Below are 13507 nucleotides of genomic sequence, written 5' to 3'. Positions count from 1 at the left end.
AAATTATAGGAATGCTGAAGAGCACAAGGGCCCCACTGACATGGAAGAGGACCTTCTTTCCAGTGTGACTGGGCTGTTCTTGCAGTGACAGTGTATATCCCATATATAGCGGTATAGCCGGATACTATGTTATCAGTCAGTGTCTACTATAAGAAAACCTCTGTTCTCTGTCGTGTGTTTTCATCTGCTTACAATGAATCTCTTCAGTGGAAACTCTTAATAAGCATATTGCATAAAGCAAAGTCCGGGAAGCGAATGCATTTCTCTTGTTATGTATTGGAAATAAAAATATCCAGCTGCTTTCTACGCCTACTACGAAGAGATGTTTGGGGAACAAGCTTGGGATATTTTGAAGAATCCTAAAAAATTCTGCTTTTGACGTACAGGTTAGGCAGGACAGGAAGACATTTAGCATTGCAGAATTTGATGGTAGATTTTTCTTTTCACCGCTGTTTCCAATTTCCCGAATGACATGTCTGGATAGTATACCATCAAAAGAGATTTACACCGTAGACATTAATATGATGATAAATTTAGTTCTGGGTGTTTTTTAGATCTCATTCAGACAGCAACATAGACCTCCTACTGCGGAAACGTGAAGCCGGCTTTCTTTCATTAGATCTTGAAACTAACTGTATACTTTTTTTTTTTTTTTTTTTTTTTTTCTGTAGCATCTGAACTTGGCTTTAACATGCGATTGAGTAAAATGTGGACTCTCTATAGCAAAAAAAAAAATTGAAAGTCCCCATCATGCCCCCAAATGTACAGAGATTTCCATTATCTTTACTTTAAAGGGAGCCTGTCACCAGAGCCCAACCTCGCAGATAGATAGGTTACAGTCATCTGAACCAAACTATTTTCCCCTTGTGAATCCGCCTCTGTTTCTGAGATATAGCTGTGGCAACAACCTCCTTATCCACACACAACTATTGACAAATATCCAATATTCTTGGCATCAGAGGTACCGATGTTAACAAAGGGAGACCTTTCTGTTTCAGGTCACGTTAATCTCTATCTGGGGGGTTCAATTGATACGCTGGGTATTGGGGAAAAAAATTCCCTTAAGTGCATGCATTTTCCTGCACGGAAAATAGGGTTCTTATATTGTGGAAATGTTTGCTCATTTTTGTTTTTAAAAAAGTTGTGCAGCAGTATAGAATCTTCTAGAAGTGAGCAGAATCGGTAAAAATTAATAAAATTCCACCGCCTCACTGATCCCTTGCCATTGGCTACCAGATGGGTTTTGGGTTCCCCACAGCTCTTTACTTCCTGATCCCTCACAGCTTAGAATTGATCACTCAGCCAATCACTGGCCATGGTAGTGTCCTACCCCCATACATTGGTGGCCTTAGTGGGACCAAGAAGTAGCAACAACCACCAAGGAAGCGAATCCCTGCTGCTATGTCCAGTTACAGAGGGGACCACTGGTGTCCTAAAGGGTTCAGGAGACTTTAAAGGCCCAGATATTGCAGTACTTGAAATGTAAACTGAATAGGTGATGTCACCACTAGGCGAGTTTAATTGTTCCTATATCTATCAGAAGACTAATTTAGAAAATATAAAGTATTTTTTGTTTTAATGGAGCCTAATTTAGACGCGGTTTACTGGATTCTCAGCCAGTTGTACAGACTACAATATTTTGTCTTTCGGAAATGAGACCGAGTTAGCGTTTTATCAAGAGTCATGAAGTACTGTAGGAGTAACAACTGATTTATTTTCCATCTTACGACGGATGCCAGGAATATATTTAAAGACGTGTTAATCTTTTAGATGCTCCGTAGCCTGGAATTTCATTTTTCCATAGATGTTGTCTACATTTAATTTTTAAGTAAACTGAAGTATGCCAGTGTCCAAGCTGACCGTGTTAAGTGAGCTGGCAAACTGCTATCCAGGGCAAACAGTAGATAAAGATTTTTAGCTCCCTTACAAACACATCAGAAGTGATTGACATGTTTACAGTGTAAAGTTATCCAGCAAGATTTAATTCTCATTCATTTCTTAATGTTCAGGCCAAAAACTCACATCGGAGTCTTCTGGCTCATTCACCCTTCCATTAACTTTTGGTTGGGTTATGAGTATTTTTAGCAGATTTTTGCAGTGTCCCTTGGTGAACCTGAATATGGATCCTGTTTAAGGCCGGAGCCCCACAGGTCGGGGTTCTTTTACCACTTGAACCTACTCCAGCTCTTTTCATCTTTTATTAGGCATCCATCCATTGATTCTGGCGCACTAAGCACTTGTTCTCTAGCTCCCGGACAGTCAATCTAATTAATTTTGGTGTGAGTTATGCTAACTATACTCTCTAGTCAAGTGGGTGGTTTTGGACTGGAGCAGGCAGGGGGGCACAATTCCGAGATCTTTTCAAAGACCACCCTATTGGAGGAGAGAACCACACCCTCTTGTCTAGTGGGTGGTGTCATACAGGAATAGACATTAGTCTAGCCATCATGTCAGGCACTGAAAATAACTGCACTGAATGATGGCGGCTACAAAAAACATTCCAAGTGCGCCAAAATTGGTGAAACAGCACCTGTTAAGGGACGAAAAGACCTCAAATTGCAGGTGGTGAAAGGATCTCTTTCAGGCTTGTGACAACTAAGGAGTGAATGTTCTTCAACACAGATCCATTGGATTTTTTAATGCATGTTCCTTTTTGGTAAAATAGAGGATATTAGTCTTTGGACAAATGGAGAGTACAAGTTTGGCGATAGACTGACATGAGGGAGGTGAAGCACTATGGAGAACTTTGTAGATGAGGTGACAAGTTTATCTTCTATAGTGAATAGGCAGCCAGTCATAAAAGTACAATTGATGGGAGCAGCTTCGTAGGACCGCCATCTACACAGAGAACTTAGCGAAATTTTAAGCATTCGTATCCTACCTTATCACCTAAAAACTAATGGAAATAGGTCAGAAGCTCTTTCTAGTGGTTATAAATGAGATTATTCTGTAATATCAAACAGTCTTGTACTTCTGTGTCAGTTGACATATATTGGGTAGTAAAACTGTGGCACTAAAACTTTACTATATATTTTCTGTCATGCTTTGGAATTGTCGGTATGGGTGAAAATCGAAAAATGTATATGGTTTTTTTTTTTTTTTTTTTGTATAGATAATCTCATATTTTCACCTTTCTTTACCACTGAAATTCACAAATCGTAGACTCATTTTCAAAGTTTCTCCAAAGAGAATATTTTTTCAGCTGGTAACTTTTCCAGACTCTTTCCAGTATGGTGCGCACGTCTGCTTTTTGTTCTCATTACTTAAACAGTGATTTAATTTCCTTTTTTGAGAATCTTGTTCTTTACGAAGAAGAAGAAATCTGAATCATCTAAAGCTATGTTGTGAATTACCTTATGGCCTCTTGGTGAATTTCCATTTCATAGACTTTTACTCTATATTGATGGATTTGTCATAATTTCTAATACATATTGAGTTAAGCTAATGCATGTTCTATCAGGCGTTTGTGGCTTGTATGGTACTTAAGGTACATCTCAGTCCCATTGACTAGGAAAGGAATTTAGTACCATGGAGTCGTGTTCTGTTTATTGATGAAGGTCCCAGGGATCAGACCCGTGCCAGTCATACATCTGGGAAAGGTCACCAATGTGCTTTCCAAGAAAACCGCTTTAACATGGTGTCACCCTGCATCTGTAGTAGCTATGTTGTTCCAGATTAAGAAACCAAATAAACTTAAACTGAAAATTGTTAATAAAACCCCCCAAAAAACTGTTAATTAAATCTGTGAAACCAGAAACTGCATGGTATTTTTTTTTTTGTTAAAACTTCACACAACCCCTTAATGTGTAAATAACGCCTTGGTGTACCGCCCACCAATCTGATATAGGATGTAGAGTGATGTGAATTCCTGCTGGGCGATGTAGTTGTTGAGGCACCCATGTGACACCCAGCGAGTATTGTGTACAGGTCCTATTAGGATCTCTGTGTGGCCATAAGCCACAGAAACTGAAGAAGAACTTACTTGCTGTTTTTGGTCCTTTGCTGTTGGGTTTAATTTGGCATACTGGAACGTCTACGTCGTATGGGCCATTCCCACTGTTTACAGACTAATGTAGAATGCACACTAGAATCTGCGTGTGTGAACATGGTGGTGTTGAAAAAGTTGACCATGTGGGTATTCACTGGACAAGGTACAGTTGCCAAAGCCAACTAGAACGTGTTTGTGTCTCTCCACTCCTGATGTTAGACTAGATGGGAGAGTACACTTTAACCAGGTCACGTGTGTACTACCCCAAATGCAGATCATTGTCGAAGATTTTCCATAGAAAAGTGATGTTTAGTTCTGTACTATTCGTGGAATTATTTTATTTTTTATATATAAACCCTTTGTTCCACTTTTAAGATTTCCAAAATTTAATTTTGGAACTTTTAGAGTTCAAAATCATTCAAAGCTGTAGAGTCGGTGGTGCATTCGGAACATACACATGATATGACCCTTATTTTTGAAGCAATTTTGGCCACACATAAAAAGAAATGACGAATTTGGACCTTGCTCAGCATTTCTGTGGTGAAACACCAAACCAGACTTGGTAATTAGTCATAACGCGACATAAAAAATAATTGGGAGTATTTACGCTCCAGGTATAAGCAGATATTTCCATTGGATTATTGCGTATTCTTATGCTATGGATAGCCCACCAAGGAAGTGGTTGTTCTGCAAAGACAACTCCCTATTTTTAGACTTTTTGTATCCGATCCAGAGAGAAAATCTGCTTTGGGTAACAGAATGCAGGATTCTTTTGGACATCTGTTAGAAAAGGTGAATTACTTTAGATCACAGGGTCTGACTACTTCCAGATGTCCGATGCTGCTTGTAAAGAATACACCACATTCACTCAAAGAAAAGCATGAAAACTGCTTACTTAGCACATGTTTATGACGCGTTTTCAGCAAGTGATCGATTTGGATATTTTTATATCATGCGTTTCAGCAATGTGCGTCGGTAACGTATCGGTAATGAATGAAATGATTAGAAATGTAGGCTCTTTGTTCGGGATCTCTTGTAATGACTCACTAGTGTGTCATTCCAGGAATTCTGAACTCTTGAACTTGGTGTAAATATACAAAATCCCAAAGGGATGTAACTGTCCATGTCTTTCTTTCAGGAAAAATGTAGGCTTTAATCATGTTTAGGGTATAGTCAAGGTGAACGGGTTCAGTAGATCTATGAAGAGGTACATTTGTACGTATAATATGGACGTCATCTGAGTGCTCAACACCATCAAATCCTCATCCCTGGATTTGTGAATGTGACGTTTAGGTGGACACTGTACAAAACAAATGTAAAAGAAAACCATCTTCGACTACTAGAAGAAAAGTATCTGATGGATAGTCCCACCATTTCAGTTCCTGCTAATGGGAAAGAAGATTCAGCATGACAAGATGGGAAGATTAATTGTCTAGCAACAGCATTTGCAGGATCCATGACTGACAGATAAGATAATCCTTTAATGGTCCCACCATATGGAAATTGAGTGTTACAGCTGCATGGATAATACAGTAATATATTACAAGAAATTAATACATACAAGCTCATAGCAGATAGAAAAAGATACTAGGAGTTATAGCAACTAAAAAGAAAAGACGACTTCAGGATCATTTAGTTCTCTGTGCGGAGTGATCTTCACTTAGCCTGATGTTGATTATACAGCCTGACCGTGGTTGGGAGGAAGGATCTCTGATGGCAGTCCTTGTCACACTTGGGATAAAGCAGTCGGTCATTGACATTACTGACCAGTGCTATCACTGTCTCATACATGGGATGGGAAATGTTCTCCAGCATGGAGCTCACCACAGACAGTATCCTTCTGTCACCCATCACCTGTGCTGGGTCCAGGAGCTCCCCAGGACAGACAGGCAAATAGATGGATAGATACCAAACTTGTAGATGCATAAAGAATGAAGCCTTTTTTTTTTTTTTTTTTTTTTTTTTTTTTTTTTAATTTTCATTTTTGTAGCTTTGTTCACCATTGTCTTTTAGTTGGACATATAGTTGGAATCAAGATGCCCAGACTCAGTGGGCGAAGAAGTCATGTGCTCCTTTCTGATGTACTATAAGCTGTATATTGTGGGTGAAGAGACAATTTGTCTGACTTTACTATTCATGATTTATCATGTTTAAAAATTTTTATTACAAATTTTGTGAGTTTTGTGACCCTCCATGATCCTAAAGTGACTGTTGTGAATGGGGCCTTGTTGTGGTTGTGATACTGTACAGGGTTAAAACTTGAGGACTTTTTACGAAATCCTCCAACTCCTACTTTACATAATTTAATAAGCAGCACTCTAATGACTTTGGTACAGCTGAAATATTTCTTCTTTAGTGCACAAAAATATCAGTGCTGTTAGTTTAGTATATGATGTGGTAAATAAGCTGTCAGGTGGGTGGTCCTTGGATAGAACTGACCGTCTGAGACCTCCCACCTAACAGGAAGCAGAATTGTAGTGAAACAGTAATCAATGGTGGTGGATGGAGAAAAAAGTGACTGTGCTAGAATCAGTGGAGCGGCAACTATTGAAGCAAGCAAAGAGTTGGAGTTCATGAAGGTGGTGAATGTTCCTGGATTCTGAGGATACAGAACTTCCTGGCGGTTAGAGAAGGTGATAGCATATCTTACTAAGACGCCATTGTGTTTTCTATGGTGGTAAAACCACTTTAAGAGAATGGATGAATCCTTCTGCCTGTTATGCATGTCCTAGACAATATCCCCATAATCTAGTGAATCTGTGGTTATTTGCTAATGTCTAGTATGGGATTTTTATTAGAACTGGTTGTACAGACTAATATGGTGCATATTGCCTGTGTAATGCGGTCTCTCTTTAGCGGTTATTAGATATGTCAGACATGCCATACTGGACCAAGTTTGTGTGTGTTTCTGCACATTTCAAAGTATCCGGCTTGTTCCTATGGCATTCCTAATAGATGAGATGTGGTGTTTGTTAGGATTGCACAATTGTGTACTGTCTTGATTTGCTAGTACATTGATTTTTGACTACATGTCCTTCCACGATCATGGTAAAATAAGACTTCTTAGTGAAATCCTTCTTGTTGTCTTATGATTAGGATAAAGCAGGAGCCATAAAACCAATATTTATAGACAGGGCTGTGAAGTCTGAGCCAAACCTCCAACTCCTCTAGTTTACTACAGTCCGACTCTGACTCCTGCTCTCTGTAAAAGGTTGAAAGTCATGGACAGTCAGAAGCAGTAAGTCTCCTCTAAGTCATTAAAACGTTAGTGATTTGCATTCCTATGACAGTAAATACGTAACAAACTATGTAATTATACAATATTAACTTGTTAATATAATTAAAAATATTTCATTTTATTTTGAAGCCAAAATTACTTTTTTACAACTCACCAAATTTGTCCAAACGTCACAAGTCTGACTCAACAGCTCTGCTTATAGACAGTATTGTCACGTACAGACTGTCCTTGTATGTGATATGGGAACATATCTGAGGTTAATGCACTACACTCACTCAATCTTGTACTTTAAGCTCAATTTGAAGTGTAAGTGAAGGTTAAGTCACACCACAGCACACAGTCCATGCACCCCAGGTACACACTGCCACCACCTACTGATTTTAATGGGTAGGAATCCAACTTGTATATGCAGGTGTCTCTAACAGATTGCAAAAACACTTTAAACAATGGGTTTGTTGAGCATATGAAGACCACTAAATGGTTTTGTGCTCAATAAAAAAAAAGTGACAAAATGAGCAAAACAGTTTGTAAAATAAAAAGGGAGAAAAAACAAACAAACCTTGTAAATTATAATCTTTATGATTCCATGGAGCACCTAGTGGTAGCTGCTCCAAAGGTGTGACAATGTTCTCTTGGTATCAACAGTTTTTGTAATGGCGGGCCCTGGCTCATTCAGACATGACCCCATTGTTTCTTTTTCTTCATGAGGTGGTGGTTGAAGTGTTCTCTCTTTGCCAAGGAAAGATGGGTTGTTCCAAACCTCTCATGTCAGGCAGAAGTTTTTTTGTCTGGCAGTTCTAACCCCCTCTCTTACGGGTGACTGACTTTGTTGGTAACAGAAGATATTGAACTCCACAGCCCTGAGACAGTGTTGATTCCTTTAGCAAGCGAAACCTGTAATTAGATTGTCAGTAAGAAGAAAAATATTTTGTTTCCTTTCATTAATTTGCCAATTATTGAGTCCAGAATGCAAAGGTTATGCACAGGAGACTGTGGACGTTGGCATATCTGGAGGGGTTACACTCGGTATAATACGATTACTTTAATGTCTGTCTTCAGTATAATAAACACCATACTCGCTGTTTCTTTTGGAAGGGCTTTGCATTGTATTAGTGGTAAGGAAGGGGATTCCAATGTTGGTTTTTTACAGATCTGCACCGCAGCTGTGGAACTTCCTGCATACTTTCCTAGAACACTAATTGGGTCTCGAGCCTTGGTAGGAGGGTCCGGTAGACTGACACAGGCGTATTGTCTGCGGGGTTCATGCTTCTGTCATAATGATGCTCGTACTTGAGCCGGCTGTATATTTGTTCAGTGAATGACCTATGTCTGGATAACCTTTATGGAAAGCAACTCTTGATTTGGGGTCAAGTGGATACGAAGGTGTGTGTGAAGGTTAATGTGAAATTTATGTCTTCTGTAATCCAGTACATCATTGTAAATTGTGTGAATTTAACTGAAAGCGGAGCGTGTTATTGTTGGCGTTGCAGCCGCTGGAACGTGTTCCCTATGTATAACATTAGTCATTAATGGGGAGATGGCATCTGGTCTTATTAGGCTTTATTGGTTTTCAATTATCAAAGCCTCAAGTGAAATTGGAGCTTGTTTTTGGGTTTGCGTTAGATTGGATCTGTTTTCTTGACCTCTTACAGCCAGAGAAGAGATGGTTTAGTGTTAAATCGATTATTTTAACATGGAGCCACCTTTCGAAAAAAAATAAAAAAAAAATTGCAACCTTAAATTTCCCAGTCACCTTTTTACCCTTATACTCCTACCAATTGGCTCTTCCACCTTCCCTTCACTTTTTACTACAGATGAGAAATTTTAGCCAATGAAAGAAACTGTCAAAGTTGAAAACCCCTCTTATCCATTTTTTTTTTTTTTTTTTTTTTGTGCTAGGTTCACAGTGTGACTATTTAGTCTGTTGTTTTGGTCCATCACAAGTCGGACCAGAAAAAGTAATAGACTGATGCAAAATGAGAACATTCTATCAGTATTTGTCATCATTGATCGGAATGTTTAAAACCACTTAAAAGCAACATTATGATTTGGATATTTTTTTTTTTTTTTTTTCTGCCCCCCCTCCCCCAAAACGGAGAAAGTTCTCTCTTGGAGACCTTATCTTCACTTTTGAAAAGTAAACAAGGTAGAAGGACTAAATGTTTTTTTTCTTTTTTTAAAAAGCCATCATTAGAACAGCTGATGATGACGAAGGACATTCTATTAGGATCAGAACAACAGGCTGAACAGCTAAGACCTGTATACCCAGCTTCAAACTTAATGCATCTGTTATGTACATTGGATTTTGGTGGTGGGCAACATTTTGAGATCATATACAGATATCTAACCATTATTACAGAACCTGTAGGTATATGACCTTTTATTTGGTTGAGGAGCTCTAGTAAGGAATAGTAAGCAAAAAGATTTTTATTTTTTATTTTTGTAAGAATCTGTTCTGGCAGGCAGATGTGGTACTGTATAATTTTGTGATCGGTTTACACAACTGGACGGATTCCTGCACATGTGGCTGCTGGAGCATGGAAACAGACCCTGAAGGTACCACCGATGGTTGGGCCAGTTTCAATAGTGATTGATTGATTTTACTTATACTATATAATTCGTCACTGACTTTCAGACGTTTGAGAAACTTGCAGTTTGTCTGACCATGGCTTCAGTCATGGCAATTTTGCCTCCCAACGCCACAACCCTGCTGATGGCTGAGGAGACCCACCATGTTGTGATCAGTCCATGGTTGGGATACACGGACTTTGGAACAGTATATGAATTGCGTATCAATATATACTTTTAGATAAGGCAAACCACAAAAGACTGACAATGAGGCAGGACCTGATACTCAGATTTGGTGCACTTGGTTCATGGGTTCTTAAATCTCTTCTTCTATCCTGAGCATGCCCATACACCTTGAATAGTGGTCAACCCAGTGCTCATGTAGTTGACCTTGGTTCTTTCAGGTCCCCTTCTCATCATTCCCCTTTTGCTCCCTTCTGGGGCATGGGAACTTTTTGGATATGTTTGATGTAAAGGGACATTGTGAACAGTCTCTAAGATTACGTATTCAGACAATGATGGTACCTTACATTTGGATGTGACTGGTCCTAGGACTTCAGACTAGGTATTTGAGATCCTAAACTGCATATGTTTTCTGTATTTTGGTTTTTATAGTCGGTAATATTACTGGAGACTGGGATATAGATCTAATTTTGGTTGCTGCTCTTTGTTACCTTCTTTCTTGTATTCTGCCCGTCCTTATATATGTGACATAAAGATTTAACTTTCCACAATTTTAATTGTTCATGCCAATGATTCCAGCATATGTAAATGAACTTGGTTGAAGCCTCCACATGGAGCTAAGAGGTTAAACTATGTAAAAAATGTTACATACTTAGTCAGCTTTCATTACTTACAGAGCCTGAAGTTAATGGGTGATCTAATCGCTTACGGTCCCCCAGAAACTTGTCCACCATCAATGAGTAACCTGGACTGCTAACCATTAACATGCTAAACTATGTGAACAGAAAATGTCTTATTCCAGCTACTGACCAGTGTGTTACATGAAATGTACTAGATCATCACGGTTTGGCGGTGTACCATGGACTTAGAGGACTGTATAAGTAATGTTACAATGAGAACATGCAGAGTCTGATTTGCCTCCAAGGTGTAATCTTCTGCAGATGTATGGAACCTTTTTTGATGTGTATGTTTAAGGTCAGGGATACATGGGGCGAATTTGCAAAATCACTGATGGCTAACCTTTGATGTATAGTAGCAGTGAAGTAATAGTTAAAAACTTGCAGAATAAGATACTTTGTGCTGCAGGTTTTTTTTTTTTTTTATCGATCTTAATTATTGCTGCCTATTCAGCCACATTTTCCAATCTGAAAGCGGGGCCAGCAGCCGAGGAATCGTATCTGAAAGCCATCCGATTTCAACAGTTTCTTGCTGTGGGCAACTTTGCTGTATCAAATCTGCAGTGGACGTGTCCTGAATGGCCAAAATTGGACCTACAATAGCATTCAGATCTTCAGTACTCGTCTATGAACGAGCGTCATGTCTGGGTGGTAAGGAATGTCCCCTCACAGTACAGCGCTGCGGACAGACTGTCAGGAGGGCGTTCCCAATTAAACTGTCAGGAACGCCCTTATAACAGTGAAGCACTATTGGTAAATGCATCGATAGTCAACCTGAGTATCCCAGACGTTAATGGTTAACACCTGTTAAACCCGGGAGATATTTTCATTGGCGCTCACGTCAGTAATTCAATAGTTCTTGCAATGTAGAAAACTGAGAGCGTATATGGCAGACTATTGAGGGAAGATTTGGATGAAAATTCTAATAAAGCTGAATACATTTTCACAAGAAAGGGCTTATTACTGGCCAAGTGGCTGAGGAATGTGTGTATGGTACCAAAGAAATCTAAAGGCTGGTATGGTTTATTTTTTTTGCTTACCTGCCCAGCAATGAGTTTGGTTTTTATATTGAGTATTTTTTTTTTAACTTTTTTTTTTGCTTAATTTCTTCTAATATACTTACGTTTTGTTTTGTTTTGTTTTTCTTTTGTGTTAATAGGAACATGGACAAATCTAGCTGACACAACTTTGCATCACTTTTTTACTATTTTATATAGTCTGTAGGAGATTCATCAAGAAAGCTTCCATCATATTTTGTACATTGGGTTAATCCAGTCACACCCAAAGGATGGAGTCACTGCCGCATCTGTCATTTAATTTAATGTCCGTTGCTGTCCTCCTGTGACAGATGACAGTAATGGACATTAATAGTAGTGTGAGCCTCGCTAATAGGATGCTTACTGTTTCTTAATTAACAAAATTAAGTGAATGAAGAAAAGAATAAATGAAATCCCATCAATATTTGATGCGAACTTTGCCCTTTGAAGGAAGTCTTGGAAATGATGATACAGCCCCCACACGACCCTGATCTAAAAATCTTCAAGTCGGGGCAACACTGTGACTCAGTGGTTAGCACTGCAGCCTTGCAGCGCTTAAGTCCTGGGTTCGAATCCCGCCAGGAACAACATCTGCAAGGAGTTTGTATGTTCTCCCTGTGTTTGTGTGGATTTCCTCCCATTCTACAAAGACATACTGATAGGATAAAAAAAGTACATTGTGATCCCTATATGGGGCTCACAATCTACATACTGTGCTTAGTTTGGGACAACCTTCCTGCAGAGTTCCATCAAAAACTGTAAGTGTCCTGAGAAGGATTAATGGAACGTAAAGGGCAAGGGTCACAACAAATATTAAACGACTTTGGATTTCTCTTTTATTTACTTAATTTTAATTGACAATAAATATTACTGATATTTCTGATGGGTACCGTCACAATTTTAGGAAATACAACAGTGAAACATTCAAATGCATGTGATGGAATGGCGGTTTTTTTTGGGACTTTGTATAAAATGTGGACTGTTAGGTTGGCCAAGTCAGTGAGATCATAAAAGGATGGTAACATTAGTGGTTCTTGGTTCTTGAATCCATATGGTTGTATACACCGCCACTAGCTTTACATTCAGTGCAGGACATGGAAGTAAAGTGACAATCCTTATTAATGTCCTTTGGTGTCATGGAGTAGTGGAGTTAGTGGCCGCCATACAGGCGCTCATCCAACACCCACAAGGGTTTCACAGGGAGCCAGTTTACCTATCACTATATATTTTGCATATTTGAGGAATTCTGAGTAACCAGAGGAAACCCAGACAAACAAAGGGAGTCCATACAAACTCCATGCAGATGTTTCGCTTTGACCCCAGAGCTAACCCCTGAGCCTCCATGCTGCCCCTAGTATGTACTCTGTTATATTTGGCCTAGGTACATATCTATCTATCTATCTATCTATCTATCTATCTATCTATCTATCTATCTATCTATCATAACTTTATGCTATGCATTTCCATAATGTGTCCAAGCTGCACTCTGGCCAGTGGACCCTATAAGATGTCAGGGCTTACTCTGTACCTTCTTGTCTTGTATACGCTGCTAATAACTTACTTCGTCCCTGACTTGTATATTCTACTTACATGACTATTTTCTTCTTTTACAGCAGCGGCCGAAGGAAAAGGCAAAAGCGGCGAAGACTTCTTTCAGAAGGTGAACCCTTTTAATACACTTATTGCAGATGTTGCTTCCTCCTGACTTTCCTTTGAGTCCGTGCCTGCGTTTGTACTGGTGTTTGGCTACCGTGTTTTTATTGCAGTAAAGTGCTGTTGTTGAAAATTCATGACCATTTGACTTCCAATCTCTCGC

At 39.1% G+C, this 13507-nt stretch overlaps 1 protein-coding gene across 5 annotated transcripts in view; it reads left to right on the top strand.

Annotated features, from left to right (window-relative positions):
• The window catches only part of BICC1 (BicC family RNA binding protein 1), a 143566-nt gene that overhangs the window by 46430 nt on the left and 83629 nt on the right, over positions 1–13507 (top strand). For all 5 annotated transcript variants that reach the window (XM_075257495.1, XM_075257493.1, XM_075257496.1 and 2 more), the window contains exon 2: positions 13305–13351. In XM_075257495.1, the coding sequence (XP_075113596.1) occupies positions 13305–13351 (47 nt within the window). The remainder of the gene's footprint in view (positions 1–13304; positions 13352–13507) is intronic.

Source organism: Leptodactylus fuscus, chromosome 10 (genome assembly GCF_031893055.1).
Source record: "Leptodactylus fuscus isolate aLepFus1 chromosome 10, aLepFus1.hap2, whole genome shotgun sequence".
NCBI classification, from domain to species: Eukaryota; Metazoa; Chordata; class Amphibia; order Anura; family Leptodactylidae; genus Leptodactylus; species Leptodactylus fuscus.
This window is presented reverse-complemented; position numbering and strand designations above follow the sequence as displayed.